This window comes from Calidris pugnax, unplaced genomic scaffold, assembly GCF_001431845.1.
Source record: "Calidris pugnax isolate Ruff unplaced genomic scaffold, ASM143184v1 scaffold42, whole genome shotgun sequence".
In the NCBI taxonomy this organism is placed as follows: domain Eukaryota; kingdom Metazoa; phylum Chordata; class Aves; order Charadriiformes; family Scolopacidae; genus Calidris; species Calidris pugnax.
This window is the reverse complement of record NW_015090920.1, coordinates 14,778,325-14,796,417: the sequence shown is the minus strand read 5'-3', so window position 1 is coordinate 14,796,417 and position 18,093 is coordinate 14,778,325. Positions and strand designations below refer to the sequence as shown.

The following is an 18,093-nucleotide window of genomic DNA, read 5'->3' as shown; positions in this document are numbered from 1 at the left end:
TGCAAAACATTCATACATTTTTAATGTGATTTTAAATATGTATCTTATCCAAAGCAATATAGAATTCTGGAAAAACATCACAAAATCCTGAGTAAAATAATCAGAGTTCGCAATGGTAGAGAGACACCTTTGTATCAGCTGGCTGCACATCTCAGTTCTGTGCTGGCCTGGACTAAGAGGAAGGGAAGAGCTGGCTGGGCAGGGAGCAGTCTGAAAAGCTGCACATTTAAGGGCAACGAAGCTGGTGAGGGGTCTGGAGCACAAGTCTTACGAGGAGAGGCTGAGGGAACTGGGGTTGTTCAGTCTGGGGAAGAGGAGACTGAGGGGAGACCTTATCGCTCTGTACAAGTACCTGAAAGGAGGCTGTAGAGAGGTGGGGGTCGGTCTCTTCTCCCAAGTTACAGATGATAGGACAAGGGGTAACGGCTTCAAGTTGCGCCAGGGGAAGTTCAGGTTGGATATTAGGAAACATTTCTTTACTGAAAGGGTTATCCAGCATTGGAATGGGCTGCCCAGGGAGGTGGTGGAGTCACCATCCCTGGAGGTATTTAAGAAACGTGTAGACATGGTTCTTCAGGGCATGCTCTAGTGCCCAAGATTACTGGTTTGTGGTGGGGTGCTGTGTGGGTGGGTGATGGTTTTTTTGGTTTGGAGGTTGTTGTTGTGTTGTTAGGTGGTGGGAGCTGGTGTTGTTGTTTGTTTGTTTGTTTTGTGGGGGGTTTTTTTTGGTTTTTTTTTTTTTTTTTGTGGTTGGCCTCGATGATCTCTGAGGTCCCTTCCAACCACTACAATTCTGTGATTCTGTGATTCTGTGATTTCCTCCACCCTGTCCCTGAGAAGCTGGGACCTTTGGCTGTCACTGTATGGGAGCTGGGGGATGGGACATCCGAAACAGGAGCAGAAAGACACTGCCCCTGCAGAGTCTACAAAGAGTCCACTCCATCTGCCATCGTAGTTAGTCAACAACTAAGGTGGTGCATCTTTGCTTTGGATACTTTAATGTTTCTGGCTGTTCTCGAACTTACTGCTTTGTAAAAACCCACTCCTTTGCACAGCCACACATTATCAAATCAGTTAGGTGGTACTTAAGTTAGCTCTGTGGTTTTGATACTCATTTGTTTTTATTTAACTTCTCTCAGACTTGCTTACCTTTGTATGTAAGAGTTGTTCACTCCCCTGTGATCCAAATCATGGCTTAGAGTTGCTATCAGCAAAGCCAGTGTTTCTAAGTCAGTCAGTTTGCTCTATATGTGAAGAGTAATACAAGAAGTGAGTTAGCTTTGTGATGGGGATTTATTTTGCACAATGTGTTTTATATCTGCTGTCTTGTCTTTACCCACATACCAGATAGAGTTCTGGCCCAAGGAGGACAAGGACATACAATGGTATACTGAGAGTAATGGTTCTCTCTCAAGTTGTGGTGCAACTGCCTCAGTGCAGTTTTCAGAGGGAACATCATCTAGCCCTATATGTACTGATGAGAAAACTGATACAGAAGAAGTGACTTACATAATGTCACGCAGCAGTGAAGACAGAGCATGAGGAATTTTTTTTAAATTCTGGCCCCATGACTTTTAGCTCAGCTCCTCTGTTATCTCAAGGGAGTTAGGCTACATTCCTTAGGTAGGTATAAAAATTCATTATACAAATACAATAATAATAATCAGAATAATCAGAAGGGAAAAATGTCATGTTTTTCATCGATCACTGGACAAATAAATTAATGGAAATTGAAAACCCATGGAAGACAAATTTAACAATGTCTGATTCATTATTAAAGAGTTTTTGCTGGACCTGCAACAAGGATTAGTGGAGGGGTTACAGCTTCTCTTTTGTGATTATTTCGTATCTTTAACATTGTTCAATAGAATTGGATAGAAAATTTATTTAAATCTGTGCAGTGAGAAACAGAGGCTGGATAAAGCTACAGTATTCATGCAGCATTTTGTAATGGGACAAGAATAGCAGGCACAACAGTCAGGACAGGAATCAAAGAACTGCTTGTGACAGCACTGCCACTGTGGGGCTGTACCCTCTGTACAATCAAATCCATTTTTTCTTTAGCAGTTACAGCTTCTGTAGATTTGCATCTGCTTTCTAGATAATGCAACCTGTCCTTAGTCTAGTCAAAAGACAAATCAGTTTGGAAATGACTGATTTTATATTTCTCCTAGGAAGAGGTGTCCCCCAGTGCTTGTTTTTCCCCTCAAACTAGAGAAAATTGAGAGACTTGTGTTCAATGCTGTTCTGACTTCAGAGTCTAGGAAATGAAAATCACTGTGGAGTGAATCCAATGTAGTTAGGAATAAAAGAATTTATGGAAATTGCAGTGGAGATTGACAGGATTACAAAAATAGCAAGGAAGCCATCAGGATCATAACAGACTGCTAGACCCGCACACAGAGCAAAACTAGGAATATGAAAGCCCTTGACTTTGTCTCTTCCAGCACCTTTGTCTTTCTTTTTAAGTGAGACAAAGTTTGTAGGCAAAGCGGGTGCTTCTTCACTATTGGTATTGGGTTTTGGTCTACAAATAGAATTTATTTATTCTCTCAGAAGTGCTTACTGAAAAATAGTATAAACCAACTAATAACAATTGTCTGTAATCAAATTGAAGAAGTATGTTAATTCAGAATGGACACAAACATTTTGTTTTCTTCAAGAATATAAAAGCATATTCTGGAAAAAAGTTTAATCAATATCTTATTTTGGGGATCATCTAGCCCTTCAGTACTTGTAATAATGAATTATTAGGTTGTTGTGTAAATTATTTTGTGTCTTTTAAGTGGAAGGTTGAAACATTGTTCAAAAGCATTGAAAAGTGCATTGAAATCCTTATCTCCAAAAAATGTTTTTTTGTTTGTCTAAAGCTGTACTCAGCTCTGTGTTTGAACTTAAAAAATTTCCTGTTGAATATTATAAGGAAACATCCTGAAATAGGGTCAGTCCTTTCCTTCTCTGCCTTTTTGACTTGCTTGTAGCATAAGCATTAACTTTAAAAAAGGACACGATCATGCATGTGCCTTATTTGAGATACTCCTATTGGGAACATCTACATGATCATTTCCAGAGGATTCAACTGAAACTCGGTACATAAAAACATGACAACAATTTCACAAACCAAGCCCTTAAAGCCAGAAGTCTTCAGCAGAAAAAATTTGATTTCACTAGCAATACCACAGGATGATGAACTTCTTACTGACATGACAATCAGAACTAAGCATCATTACAGAATTTGTTTAGCCAGAAGATTCTTGATGTAGAAACAACAAAATGTACCTGAATTTTACCAGATTTTAAAGCAGCAAACATGCACTGCGCTGTATTAAAGGCATGTCTCCAATTGTGATAAGCAACATTTTTCCGGTAATTTTTCTTTACACTTAAAATCCATCTGCAGAGAACCTTTAAGAAACAGCATCACATAATTAACTGTAAATGTATTAGAAATATGTTCTCTTTATGAAAACAAATCTTTGTCTAATCCGCTTGGAATCTGTCTCTCTTACAGAAAATAATCTCCTTCTAACTCAATTAAGTTCAAATATAACATACTTGTAACGGTGAACATAGATAAGAATATGGTTACAGCCTCTCATTGAATACATAATACTTGTGGGTTTTGGGGTTTTAGTACTAATGGCTAAATGTTAGTGTCAGATGCACTGCTGTTAATTCAGAAACTGAGTTATATTCAGCTAACTGGGAGAAAAAAATCCTTGTTTGTAATAACATATTTCAAAGAGAAAATTTGATTTTTTTAGTCATAGAATGATTAGAGTTGAAAGAGACCTTAAAGATAATCGAGTTCCAGCCCCCTGCCATGGGCAGAGGCACCTCCCACCAGACCAGGTTGCTCAAAGCCCCATCCAGCCTGGCCTTAAACACCTCCAGGGATGGGGCACCCACAGCTTCTCTGGGCAACCTGTTCCAGTGTCTCACCACCCTCACAGAAATGATTTCTTTCTAGTATCTAATCTAAAACTCTCCTCTTTCAGTTTAAAACCATTACCCCTCATGCTATTGATACACTCCCTGTTAAAAAGAGTCCCTTCCCATCCTTCTTCTAGGCCCCCTTCAGGTACTGGAAGGCTGTTAATGACAGAGTTCTTGTAAGACCTGTTTTGACAATGAACATGTGGCTTTTCCCTCATAGCAGCTTGTCAAAAGACAAGCAGAATTGGACTTTGGCAAGTTCAATTGATAGTCACAAATGATAGAACGACAGAGATTACTATATTGCTGGGTAGTAGTTTTTTATGCAGGAAGAAAGTACGTCCTGGATGTTTTGCACATCAGTGGTTATATCAAGTTGTGGGTTATAATTTACTTCTAAGAAAGTCAAAGGGATGAAGGTCAGATAGTAATCTGATGTGTACTAAAACAGGTCCTTTTGTTTAAGTGGATACAGCATACTGCTCTATGTTAAATGCTGGATGAGAATCTAGGCCTTAGTTTGTTCTAGAAAATTTTTGGTGTTCCTAGTGAAAGATGTTGTACTGACAGAAATAAAAATCCAGTGTCATTCACCCACATAAACGATTCCACAGAGACAAAAGCAGCAGTATTCGCTGCCTTCCCACTGTTAAAAAAGGAGTACTAGACTACTGCTAGTTTTGTTTAGCTCCAATATGGAAACTTGGAAGTGTAGCTTCAAAGCTGTCAATGTTCTCTTACTTCTATTCAGATGGGTAATTGTGTGTCAATTGTCCTGGTATTATTTTTGTTTTGCAAATTCATTACAATTGCCCCACTAGGAACTAGAAGCCCACTCACTCTTGGACCACCTGACTCCCTCTCTTCTTTTGGGACATACCCCTTAAGGAAGTACAAGTTCTTGGCCTTACTACAAAGGTGAAACTAATTACTGGGATAATCAAGAGATCAGACTAGGTAGTACAGTACTCCTTTTGGCCCTTAAACACTACTGATCTAAATTGGTCTATAAACTGGTGATCTAGAAAATAGATACCTGTTTTCTTTTACTAATTTGTTTGCCTATGAAGTCCTCCAAATTAATCTTGCATTGTGATACCAAACTTTTGAAGTTTTGTTGAAAAACATAGAAAGCAAAAATAAAGTATTAAAAAATGAAGGTTTTTACAAGTAGAAATTGTGTATATTGACTGGAAGAGGCCTAAGAGGTTATCTAGTCTACCTCCAGAGCCAGGAGCAAAATAGGAATACCAGTCTAGATCACCTCTGACAGATGCCTTTCTACAACTAGATCTATTGGTAAAAACCTTCAGGGAAATTTCCGCAGCCCACATAAGTAATCTGTTTCAGTTTTACTATCTCTATAACTATAAAGTTCCCCCTAATCTCTAATCTAATCTTTTGTGGGGGTAACACTAAGATAATTACTTTTACTACCTTATATGGACATAGAGAACAATATTACTGTCATATTTATAATAGTCTTTCACTTACTAGAAAAGTTGCTACCATTTCCATTTTCAATATTCTATTTTCTGGAGAAAACCAGCTTAATTTAGTCAAATTTTACTCAATCTCCTAAATTGTTATTTTTTTAAATTAATTTTTATCTCTGTTTATCTCTGCAAATATGAGCTACAATATAATTGCTCCATGGGCCTTAAATGCCTCTCTGTCAGTAAAGAATGAAATTTGCCTCTTTTTGCTACTGACTTTTACATCGTTTCTGATACTAGCAGCTGAGAAATGTTTTTTTCTGTTACCATTAGCTATTTTTCTTTTTACCATTTTTAATTTATGCATTTGACTGGTTTTGTTAGTCTTTATATATTTATTCTTGCTAGTTTTGAAATATTGCTATACATTTTCAAACTCATTAGAATTTTAACCAAGTCCTCTACCTCCACTCCCCAAGTTTTCTAAAAGCATTTACAGTCCATTAACAAAATTATTAATCATTCAGTAGAACCAAACTGAGGACAAGCCCCTGTACCGCCCACTATATATACCTTCCTAGTTTGCTAACTACTCTTTAATACAGACTTCCAATTATCATAGAATCATGCAATGGTTTGGGTTGGAAGGGACCTTAAAGATCATCTTGTTCCAATCACCCTGCCATGGGCAGGGACACCTCCCAGTAGACCAGGTTGCTCAAAGCCCCATCCAACCTGGCCTTGAAATTATATTTATGGCAGGCTCATTTCACTATTCCCCTTATTTTCTAATAATTAAGTTGTCTCTTTTTGTGAAACAGCATTTGACAGCATTCATACCTCATGTTTCATTTGGAAATTTTGCACCAGGTTGAGGTCTGTGAACATCCGAATTGTACACAGTGTTGTTTCAAAATCTGATAGCTCAAAATCACTGAAGTTGAAGTCAGTTAGGTTGAGAGATTGTGCCGATGGCACTACAGCAGCCTAGAGAAGAACAAGAGAACACTATTTAGTACTAGGAAAGTGAAAGCATAACATAAATACCTGCTTTTTCAGCAGAGTAGTAATGAGATACTAAATTTTACCTTCACGTTATACCTGATGATTACTTCTCATTTATCTTTCCTTAGCCTTTCTTGTTTAATATGATCTTCTTTGCTTAGATTTAACACACACTTTTCCACAGATCAAGAGAATAAGGAAAGGATTACCTGGCCAGTTTTACTTAAATCACCTACAGTAAATTGTAACCAAGAGTATGTATGAACTTGTAAGACTGAGAAAAAAAGGCAGTTATATGTTTGTTTTTATGGATGTGCAGACATCAAAATCTGTAACTGTTGACAATTTTCTAAAAACAGTGAGGAAAGAGATGCCAGTAGAACAGAATTCCTAACAGAATCCACATTCAGTGCTATGGTAGTCAGAACATGTCCACAGACAGAGCTTTCTAAGAGCTAGAAATCTGAAAAATTGGTGTTAATCTGTGATCTACAATCTTATAAACCGTAGAATTATTACAACTGTATATATTACATTTCCACTTTCTAGTTATAAAATTCAGAGTAAAGGTACTAGTTGCCCCACACAGATGTTAAGGTTGCTAACAATTGAAATAGTAAGTCTTACACTATAGAAAAAAAACTAGTATAATTTTTTTCAGTAAAATAACAGGTGGAACGCTCAGTGCTACTTTTTTACAGTTGTTTCATTTCAGCTGAGACATAAAAAACTGCATTCTATAGCTATTCTAGTGTTATTTAACTGGATCAGATATTTCCACTTACGTTTACTGAAGCCAGTAGAGTTATCTGTCCCCTATTTTACAGCATGAAAGTTCATCAGCTATTTTAATTTCAATTTATTGAGCTATGGTCAATAGCATTGACCAAAGTAGAAGCTCTTGCTCAATTTCTCCACCTCATGAATATTACAAAGAGCATGAAATAGCCAAGAGAAGACGAGAATGTGCCAATTATTTTCCCTCTTTGCATAATTACTATTTTTTAATTACTATTGCTTACTATAGGCATTGTATGAATAGTAATTAGTAGTGAATAATTGATTAGTGACTCCATTTATTACCTGGTTAAGTACAGAAAATAATTTTAAAAACTTGTGTTCTATGTTATTACCTGGTTAAGTACAGAAAATAATTTAAAAAACTTGTGTTCTATGACTGAAAAACCTACAGATAAAGCTTATAACTTCATTTCACACAGCAAGGCATTACCTTCAAGGAAAGCCTCAAGCACAAGACTAGTCCATTCTGGCATGCAGGAAGTCAAGCGAGCATGGTAAAAGGCCAGTATGGGTGAACAGGGAATTCCTGAGTGAGCGCAAATGAAAACATGAAGTACACAGAAGGAAGAAGTGGGGATGGGCTACCTGGGAAGAATATAGAGACATTACCAAAGTGTGCAGGTATGAAAATGGGAAAAGCAAAGCTCAGCTTGAGTTGGAACTGGTGAGGGATAGGAAGGGCAACAAAAATGGTTTATATAAATACCCTGGCAGCAAAAGAAGGCTAAGGAAAATGTGGGTCCAGTGTGGTAACTAAATGGCAACTATAAACAGTTTTGCTTTGTTTCATTTATTTTGTATGATAAAACGCAGGTTGCAAATAGGACCCAGGCTGAAAGGAGGTGACTGATGCAATATGCGATTCCGTAATATGTAATATGGAAATGATGATGAAAGTGAAATATTTGACCATAGCCTATTACACAAGGCAGATAATGAATTGAATAGAATAGAATAGTTCCAGTTGGAAGGGACCTAAAACAATCATCTAGTCCAAACTGCCTGATGAAGCATCTCTCTTCTGTGCTATCAGCTTATTTGGAAGCAAAACAAAGCAAATTGCAAAAAGTTATATCCAGAAACATAATTTTAATATATTTTGTCTGGCTTGATACAATGATAGGAGTGCAATAAAAATTTATAATATTCTGAAGCCAAGTAAATTGCCATTCATCAGCTGACCCTCAGTAGTGGAACAAAAATTGTAATATGCAACGTGCTAGCTCTAGCCACCAGGGAGGGTCCAGTTCATACATAATGACTTGCTACATACTGTAATTTAGGCACTTAGATCAGATCTCCTCACATTTCATCAAAATTCTACAATCTGAAGCCTGGAATAAACTACGAGTAATATCCATCTATCACTTCAGGCAAACTTCATATTAGTTAGTGGTTCCACATGCTGATTTCAAAACTGAAGTCTTTCTACGATGTGTTAGTGGGAAGATAGTCAACACAAAAGTATCCCAGTAATGCGGTAGAGGTTATTCTTAATTAGGGAAAAATACTAGCAGAAGTATTTCATAGAAGTTTTTGGTAAGTCTTTGTCAGCACACCAAAAAAGAAAAAGTAAGTTCTCTCCAGCTTTCTGACAATTTAAGTTAGATTGCAAGGAAATAATAATTTGCATAAGAACTGCCACATTTACATATTTCCCTGAGTCAGTACTTAAAATAATAACTTGCACTGAACTACTTTCTAGAATCACCTCTCTCTCTCCCAGGACTAAGAGGAGAAGTTAAGGAAGTAAATTAGCTTTCCCAACTTGGGTAGCAGGTACTCCCTTTGTCAGTACTTACCCAGGACTTAGGTTAAGACTAGGAATAGGAGAACTGATGTTTTAACATGAATTACTCGATCTTGAAACTCAGTTGGCCCTATCTCTTTTCACGTACTGCTACCTTTATAAATGAACAGAAACAGCAAATAGTTTCAGGAAAAATAAATTAGAGAGGTTGATAGTTGCAGCATTTAATTGTGTTCTGCTTCCTGAGTAAAAGAAAAAGGAAAAAAGGCAGGAATGATCCTGTATCTCAAAGGGTACATGCTAACAACAGATACTTAAAGAGCAAGATTTGTCTGTTTTCCTTGTTTTAAGAGTAAGGTTTTAATTGATTTAACTGAAAGACTGCAGTGTAGGAGTATTAACCATGTTACTGTACCACATGGATTTTTAGGGTAAGGGTCTGTAATCATATCTCATCACAGGATAATTAAGAAGAAAACCAAGGCTATTGTAAGTAGCTTGAAAATCTGTCTGTAAGGTTTTGCTGCTCCAATCTAAGCCTTTCAGTAGTCCACAAATTAAATGTATTTGAAAGCTACAGTTTTAAATTAGAGGAACCACTTGCTGATAATTCTGTTGTCACGTATTTCACTTGCGACACACTGTAGCAATTTGTGTTGCCAATGCCATATCTCCCTAATAAAGTATATATTAAATATAATGATTCAAAGATAGTAAGTACAATTTCAATATTATGCTATAAAGCTCAAGTCCTGTACCTATTTTGATATACCATTGATTCTGCTGGGGAACTTTGTGACAGCATTTGTCCTAGATAGGGGAAAACTCTTATACTAAATCTTACATTGTGTTTAGTTACAAAATAACAGAAAGAACTACATTTTTTGTTTTGTACTACAAAGCTGTGCATCTGAAAAGACAAGAGCTTCTTTAAATTTTTAGAAAAGAAGAATGTAAACTTTTAAGGGTTAAGCAGTGCTCTGTCCTCAAGGGTCAAGAGTGGCTTCCAAAACTAAACTGAGTTCTGTGATGTTCACTGGAATACTTGAGGGTAATTTTTGCCTCATTCCTTTGTGAATCTATGGTCTTCTTTGCTCCTAAAACCAATGGGAGTTGCCATTAATACAGGTTCTGTCTCTCAGGGAAGATGTATGTGCTTGTTTTCCTTTTTCATCTCAAATTATCTGAACTAATCTGATTGCTCAGTTAAAATTCAGAGTGATTGCTTCATAGCATGAAAATAAGGATATTTATTTCATGCCATGGGATGTGACATGAGGATATGTGGTATATCTGAGGGTGCAAAACCTGCCCGAATAGTGCTGCAGGCTAGAGAAAGCCAAATCTGGTGCCCTTATCCACGCTGCCTATTGGAGATGGCCTGGGCTATGTGCTCTGGTACTACGTGCTCTGGTATTGCCTTAGAAAGTGGTGGTTGACAAGGGCCAAGACAGTGCTAGGGGGCACACGGACAGTTAAACAGTAGGGGTGAACACCGATTCAGTGATAGGTTTATTGTAGTTCTGTTTTATTTAGCAGTAAAGATGTAGCCACAGAGATTACAACACAAGCCCTGAAGAGAAACCATAGGAGATGTGTTGCATGCTGGTCTTGTCAGTGCCTCTTTATCAATGAACAACAGTGTGGTAGGACTGAGGTTCAAAATCTGTCCCATATTACCCAGCTTGTGGTCCCCTATGTCTACCTTCATCTCCATCCCTCCATTATTTTTTTTCGTACAGCAGAGGTGATGCTGTGTCCCCAGAACTGAGAGAACTAGAGAGACTAAGGACAGGCTGTGCTTTGAACCACACTTGAAATCATAGCTGTCGCTATTGCCTAGGCAGTGGTTTCTAAACACAGAATTAAACATGAGGACACTGCAAAGAAAAATAACCATAAATATAAAAAACATTAACAACTACAGAATTTCTGTGTAAGGGCATAAAGCTGCTTCCATCCTTGGGATGCTTGAAAGGTACCGAAGATATAAAATATACAACCTTCAGACTTAGCTGCAGAAAGAGGACTTCTCAACATTTTGCTTCTGAAATACTAATCACTGTAAGTTGATGCTAACGTTGCTTCAGTTGTTACTGTCACTTAAAATCATGAGAAAGACGCTCAGTATTCTTCTGCTTCTCCTGTAATTGCAGCTCTCTAGCCAGCCTGTATCTCACATTGTAGGCATTGTAACATTTCCCTTTTATGTGATGTATTGATTCAACTCAGGAACTGATCAGTTGAAGCTTCACTATAATTTTTATTTCTGTGTTTCTTCATATTTAGGAATCACAGCTGTAAAGGTCTGCCCTTTGTTGTTCTGTTAATGGAATGTTTCTAAAATAATAGTAAAAAATTCAATTACCGCTGTTACCTGCAGCTCCCTCGTTTCCTCCTCAGCAGCAGAAGCATGGTATGAGAGAACCTACAGGAAGAGAAAAGCGGTCCTTAGTACAAGCAAAAGAGCAATATGATTAAAAAGTATTTTTCCTAAAGCAGAATTTTCTGCTTGCAGCTGCTCTGCATTGCATTGCATTTGGTGATGAAATCTAGTGTCCATGCAGGGCCCACACTGGTATTAAGGGAGTTCTCTGAAAGCATATGGGGAGATGTTTGTAGCTTTCACAAATCTCCCACAGCACAGAATCTTCTTGAGGTAATTAGGCCAAGAAAATGTAAATAGTTTCTATAAAAAAAGCAAAGAACTCTGATTTTCTCTTTGGAAAGTTTTCATGCCCCACTTTCAAAGACAAATAATACATGAAACAGCTATAATTATGATTCTGACATTGTTGCCGTAATAATCCTTTCAGGAGTTTATTCAGACATAAAAGAAAGGTTTGCCCTAACTGAAACTCAGCAAAAAAGTCTGAAAGACAATATGTTTGTTTTAAATTAACAAAATAAGCTCTTTTTTTTTAAACTGTTGAGAACACAGGACATGAAAATGTTACAGAGGTTTTTTTAGCAACGAGAGACTGACTTTTTTTGTGTAAAGAACTCATTTTATATACTAATCTATAATCCTTCTGGACTGCCTATAGTATCTATAAAGTTACAGTATCTATAAAGAGAATTGCTAATTTGCCATATAAACAAACATCTCTTTTTTAAAGCACTGAAATTATTTTGAGAATAATTTTAACACCTTTTGATTTAACATGACTTAATACAGGTTTATTTGAGAGTTGTAATGCTGCTTCTAGAGGCTACGGGGTACATAATCCCCATTTTAGGAATTCTGCAAACACTCTGTTTACATAATGAATGTTAGGAGATCCAAAGTCTACAAACTTTTCACTTTCAGCTTCAAGTTATCACCTGAGTAATTCAACTTCTCAGACTAAAGCCCTCTTTAGCTATTAAACTTAACACTAACCAATTCAAAGGCTGAGACCAGATGACATTAATTCTGGTGGTTCGATGGAGTCTGAGGAAATTGCTGAAAACCTACAATAATGCTGCCGTTACTCTAGAAACCAGTTTGTCTAAAGAACTGATCCAAAATCATCACAGAAAACCTCAGACAAGAAAAGGAAGCCCCTAATCCTCCAAACCATTTCCTCTTCCTACGCACCAGAGCAAACCTGCTACGTGGCCAATGTGTAGCCTCATGTAGAGGAAAAGATGCATTCAGCTCACCACTAAATCTCATGAGTAAAGTTAAAATACAATACTAAATAAAATAATCTCCTGGCAGATAGAGAAACAAGCAGAAAAATTCCTATGCAACTCAACAGGCCAAATGCTGTTCTCCTAGGGGAGAATAATTTCTGTTCAGTATCCATGTGAGTAACTGCACTTAGGTATAGACCAGACAGGGTCTGGAGAAAATGAGGATCTGTTTTGAGCTAATTAAGGACCACCTAGATTTTGAGCTCACCTCTAATGTCACCATCTGTTTGGCCATGGCTCTTTCCACAGCTTCATACATCTGTGTATTCTGGATCCCCAAGCCACAAAATATGACAAATGCTTCCAGGAACTGTTCATCATTTCTGTTGAAAGCCTTGATTTTTCCCGAGTTTTCTTCCATCTTATTCACAAGCTGGCAAACCCCTATGCAAGGATACAGAAATTAAAAGAAGTATTGCAGAGAGCTGCTGGCATTTCACCTATTGTGTGGAACATCAAGACAAAAATTTACGTCTAGCACAGTTTAGCCTATGGTATAAACCACCAATACACCTAAAAGTGACACACAAGGAGCGCTGTAGGATTTTCCCTGAAGTTTTTTTAGAGTAATTGCATTGTATTATAGAATAAATGCTAAAACATTATATATTGCTTAGTAGACTCAAAAGTATTTATTAGGATTTGTAAAACAAAAATTTAGGACTTTACAGACGTGAGCATCTTGTGAAATTCTAGGGTCATTTTCATCCTAGGTTTTATTATTAATAGTATTCTAGATTGATTTAATCCCTAAAGACAATTTGTCCTTTGGAGGCTAATTAAATTTTTGTAACCATGCCAAAAGAACATTTCTGAAAGTCAGAACAGTAGTACACGGAGTTTTCACTTCCTTATTTGAGTCAGTACTAGAAATTTTTTAACATAAATGAACGAAACAGAGAATATCCAAGTTGAGACTCAAAGCTTAAGTATACTCACTGATTCTATGAGGATGTGATTAATTACAGCTTACTCCAAAAATGACCAAACTCATTGAAAAGAATCTTCCTGAATTCAGCTTGTTAGGTTCAAACTTGTTGATAGTTGCATCTCTTTACTTTTTGTTAAGAATTTCTGGGGTTTTTTTTCTGCACATGCTATTGAAAGGTCTGACAGGTAACTTCTACCAAACCTTGCTGCTGCTTAAATCCCTGACAACTTTTTAAGCAGAGGGAAATTTACACATATGCTGCACTTTAGTTTTACTTAGTGGATGGCAGTTTCTGTTAAGAAATCAGAATATTAATTAAAGCAGCTGCACTTTAAGTATATCTTGTCTTTGGCCAAAACCGTTTGCGGGGTGATTATTGTCTTAAGTGAGTCCAAATGTTTTCTCACTCTCATGAGTGTGAGTACTAGCAGTTTCAGGCCTTTTCCTGGCCAACTGCAAGTAATTATCCCAGTGAAAGTAATAGCTGCAAATTAAAAATTCTGAAAAAAATTACTAAATGAAAAAGTCTTCAGTTTCTATAAATGGCTACTGTGTACCAGTTTGTACTTTAGGTATTTTATGAAGAACATTTTGCAGGAGAAAGAATGAAACATTAAATATGTATTTCAGCAGCAAAAGATAACTATTTAGTGTGGTGTTTCCAGAACACTCTTAGCAATTTTTACGTTTTCTTCTGTCAATAGAGTTACTCCTAATTTACACAGGAGATATGAACAGAATCTGAATTTCTTACACTTTGCCACTCTAAGGTCAGGGGGGCCAGATTTGCTCTATGCTTATGAGTAGGGAAGAAATTATAATCAATACTATTTCACAGCAGTACCAACAGGGAACATAATCAGCAGCTACTGTAAGGTCCTGTCAGTGCTAATAATTTTTACATTAAAGTATTTCCACCATTTTAGTACTCCATATTTACAGACTAAAAAAGTTCATCAAGGTTTTTAATTAAAAGGGGGGAAGTCTTTGAGGGAGCAAGTGCTCATCTTCCCTGCTACTGCAGGTAGAAAAACTGCAGAAAAGAATGTAACACACACATGCAAACTGTGTTTTTAGAACATTGGCCTTGCATGTACAAGTTTTAATGTCTGGGGACAATGTAACACTGTGTTGTTTCCAAATTACATTCTGTTTGGGGAACTTATTTCAGTATCAGAATCTCCTCTAATTTAGACATCAGTTAGAATATTACAACTGTAGCTGTAAACTGTTGTGGCAAGGCTTGTGGTATCTGAACCTTAGCAGAATGACATGACTAGATACTTGAATGACAGTAAAAATATACAATCCCAGCAAATAAGGAGTCACTAAGAACAAGATTAACTTTCCCTGGGAAAGAGAAGCTGACTTATAAAACTCTATAGGAAAATTTCATGAAACTCACTTTCAGATCTGCTTAGTACTGTTTATGAAATTATAATTATTTCCGTAGTAACTGTGATGTAATAAACACAAGATAAAGATTCAACAGTGAATGAGCCACAAAAGCAAATGAATTCTTAAAAGACACAGCATTTTGATACATATTAACGTCTCTTAAAAAATGAGAGAACTGCAGTAAGTATACTACGTAGTACATAAGGCTTTTTACTCTAACCTTTTTCAAAAGCTTCCCCAAGGCATTGAGGGTCCATACATTACAATTAAAGGAACTCTTTTATTGGGACATAGTTATAAAACCACAGAAAGATTCTGTAAAGCTTTCACCACATACCTGAAAAATGTACAAGTCAGGAAAATAAAAAAGCTCTTTTCATCTTTCTCGCCAATAAGATTTGCTTGGTTTTGCTGTGGACACTTTTTCCTACCCACACCCATCTGCACACCGCACTTCCCAAATTTTGGGTTTGGGTATACTAATCTTAATTATAATAATACTCTTATATAGTATATAGTATGCTAAAAGAACTTCTGGGTCCCAAAGCCAACTTCTTGACCTTGACCTATTAAAGATATGGATATTAGGCAGGCTGTGAAACCTTAATAGACTTCAAATAACATTTCCCAATGAAAATTTCTCAGATTTGAAAAATCCACCTAAATGGATAGCGTGGCTGAAACTTTCAGTTTGAACTTTCACAGAAAGTAATAATAATAATAAGAAAAACCTATACGAGATCGAATGCAATTGTTTTATCAATAGCTAACAGCATAGTGAAATCACTCTAATAAAGCTCAACAGTTCAATCTTCATCTTGGTCTTCTAGGGTCTGGTAGAATATTTAAAACATAGTAGTAAAAGAATTCATTAATGAAGCTGATATCAAAAGAAATTTCAGAGAACTCCATTAGGTAAAGATCATATTTTTCTTTGTGCTTCAGGAGTTAAAAAAAAATAAATCTGTCTTCATGGAAAAGGGACTTCATATTTACTCTGTACATTGAGTTATGCAGTTTTGCCATAATTCTCAAGAAAAATTAGTTGAAGACCAATTAAAAAATGCATTCTTGGCATTTACTTGCCAAATTTTGTAAAGCTGAGGAAGTTGGATTCATGCTGCTGTCTTGGAATCAGTATATATTATATTCTGTTTGCTGGTGGAACCTACTGATGCCAAGAAAGCAGGTTGACACTCATTCTACTCTTCAGGCAACAGGGAAGTCCTGATAATTTCCAAAAGCATCATCATCCCTTTGTTTAAGGTGAATCTGAAACTCACTGAAAGGCTTAAAGCTCATTAAGCTTATTCCCTGACCAGATCCTCCAAACTATTCGGGTGTATAGTCATTTTTGAGGACCCAGACGACAGCCACCTAAGTATTTTTAGGGAATTAGAGATAACTAGGCTTCTAAGTTTTCATAAGCATCTAGGCCTATGTGAACCTAAGTGATGTCAAATTACTTCTGAAAACGTTACCCCAGGAAACCAGTGGTACTATGGCCACTCTTAAATAGCAGAAAAGTAATTCTAGAAAAAGCAAAGGGGATGCTGCAAAAGATATTTACACTGGGTGGCTTTAGACACCTATAGATAGGACTGTAGGTTCCCTATGTAATCCACAGATAGAAGCAGGCACCTCCAAAGGGCAATTCGTAGCACCAAAACAGCCCAGCAGCTAGCCTTCTAATATATGAATCTTTCTATGCCCGAGTCTCATTTGAGGAAACTGTCACTGTGCTGTTCAGCTGGCCTTTCCACATGCCACCACTGTTCCCGAAAGCCCAGCACTACAGACAGCTCAGGCCTGAAGACTTTTATTTACTTCTCTTATCACTGCCTTGTAAAAGATGTACACAAGCAAGAACAGTAACTGACTCTCTGAACAGGAAGCAATGAAAAGAATTTTACTTACAAAAAATTTTTAAATACAAAGAAGCTATATAAATGGTGAAGTATTGCAAGAGTAAGTTATTAGGTAATAAATTTACAGTCAATTTACAGAAATTTGCAGTGGACTTATCAGTTGAAAACAGGATAATCAAGGATCTCTACTCCTGGGTTGAGATTCTATGTTGCTGAGATTTTACTGTGGAGCACAAAAATATTTCTATGAAAGGTATAAAAATATTCATTGTAAAGATACCTACCTATCACTTTATTCTTTTTCCCATTTTTTATTGGTGTACACAGCAAACTCTTTATTGGTTGGTTTACATTTTCAGCATTGTCATTCTGTTAAACAAACAAAAAGATACAGTTACAATTTTGAAGACTGAGGTTCAAGTGGCTGAAATGAAAGAGCTGTAGTGCTGGGATCTACGACTGTTCTTGGCTTACATACTCCTTCAAAAAGCAATCACGTCTTCAAAGAGTTTCCACATCTTTGTCTGGACAGTATAATAAACACCGTATCTGATACAAACTTTGGTGAATAATAATACAGGTAATGATGACAACCTTCACTCAGTAGGAGTTTACAGGGACTTGTGCAATTGTGCTAAAACTGTGCTAATTTTAGAATAAGTTCTTTCATTAGACGGTACCACTTCCATGACAATGACAACTTTGCACCAAAGCAGTGTTTAACTCAGTGAAGGTGAATAAGAGATCAGATGAGCTTTAGGAAACATTTATAGTCTCATCAGGTGATGAGCTGTAAAAGGAATTGACCTCTCCCCTTTCCAGCATTATCTCCTCACTTGCAATATAGCAATGTAAGGAACAGATGTCATAAAACAAGAGTAACTACCTGACATTAAGCTAGCTGTGCATTCTGTGGCACTAACATTTTCATAAACTCTTTTGGTTTGTTTGAGATGCCTTGATTAATCAATCAATGCAATGATAGAGGATTTAATGGAGATCAAATTATGATCCAAATAAAAACAGGGAGGAAAACTACCACCAACTAGGTCAACATTCTGCAGTCTTCCAAAGACCTTTTATCATGTCTCATGCTCCAAGAGAAGGAAACTGAATTTATTTGGGGGGTGAAAGACAATGCATCTTTTTCAAATACTTGGTGAGAAAAGGACATTGTCGTGCTCTGACTGCTCCTGGAATAATGTAGTAGTTGCTGAGAAGTACATTTGGTCCAATCTCTAATTGTATATGACACCCCCCCCCCCCCCCATATGGGTACATAAATATTAT

The 18,093-nt window shown here is 36.8% G+C and overlaps 1 protein-coding gene and 1 long non-coding RNA gene across 8 annotated transcripts in view; one reads left to right on the top strand and one right to left on the bottom strand.

Annotated features, from left to right (window-relative positions):
* Window positions 1-18,093, bottom strand: part of PDE5A (phosphodiesterase 5A) — a 136,019-nt gene that overhangs the window by 15,363 nt on the left and 102,563 nt on the right. For 6 of the 7 annotated variants that reach the window (XM_014949942.1, XM_014949941.1, XM_014949939.1 and 3 more), the window contains 6 exons: window positions 17,088-17,172; window positions 12,815-12,990; window positions 11,297-11,356; window positions 6,213-6,359; window positions 3,280-3,405; window positions 1,150-1,244 (listed from right to left, as the gene is read on the bottom strand). In XM_014949942.1, the coding sequence (XP_014805428.1) occupies window positions 1,150-1,244; window positions 3,280-3,405; window positions 6,213-6,359; window positions 11,297-11,356; window positions 12,815-12,990; window positions 17,088-17,172 (689 nt within the window). The remainder of the gene's footprint in view (window positions 1-1,149; window positions 1,245-3,279; window positions 3,406-6,212; window positions 6,360-11,296; window positions 11,357-12,814; window positions 12,991-17,087; window positions 17,173-18,093) is intronic. The other variant, XM_014949940.1, reaches the window with a different exon arrangement.
* LOC106892631 overlaps window positions 1-18,093 on the top strand; it is a 50,896-nt gene that overhangs the window by 8,610 nt on the left and 24,193 nt on the right. The gene's annotated exons all lie outside the window — the stretch shown is intronic.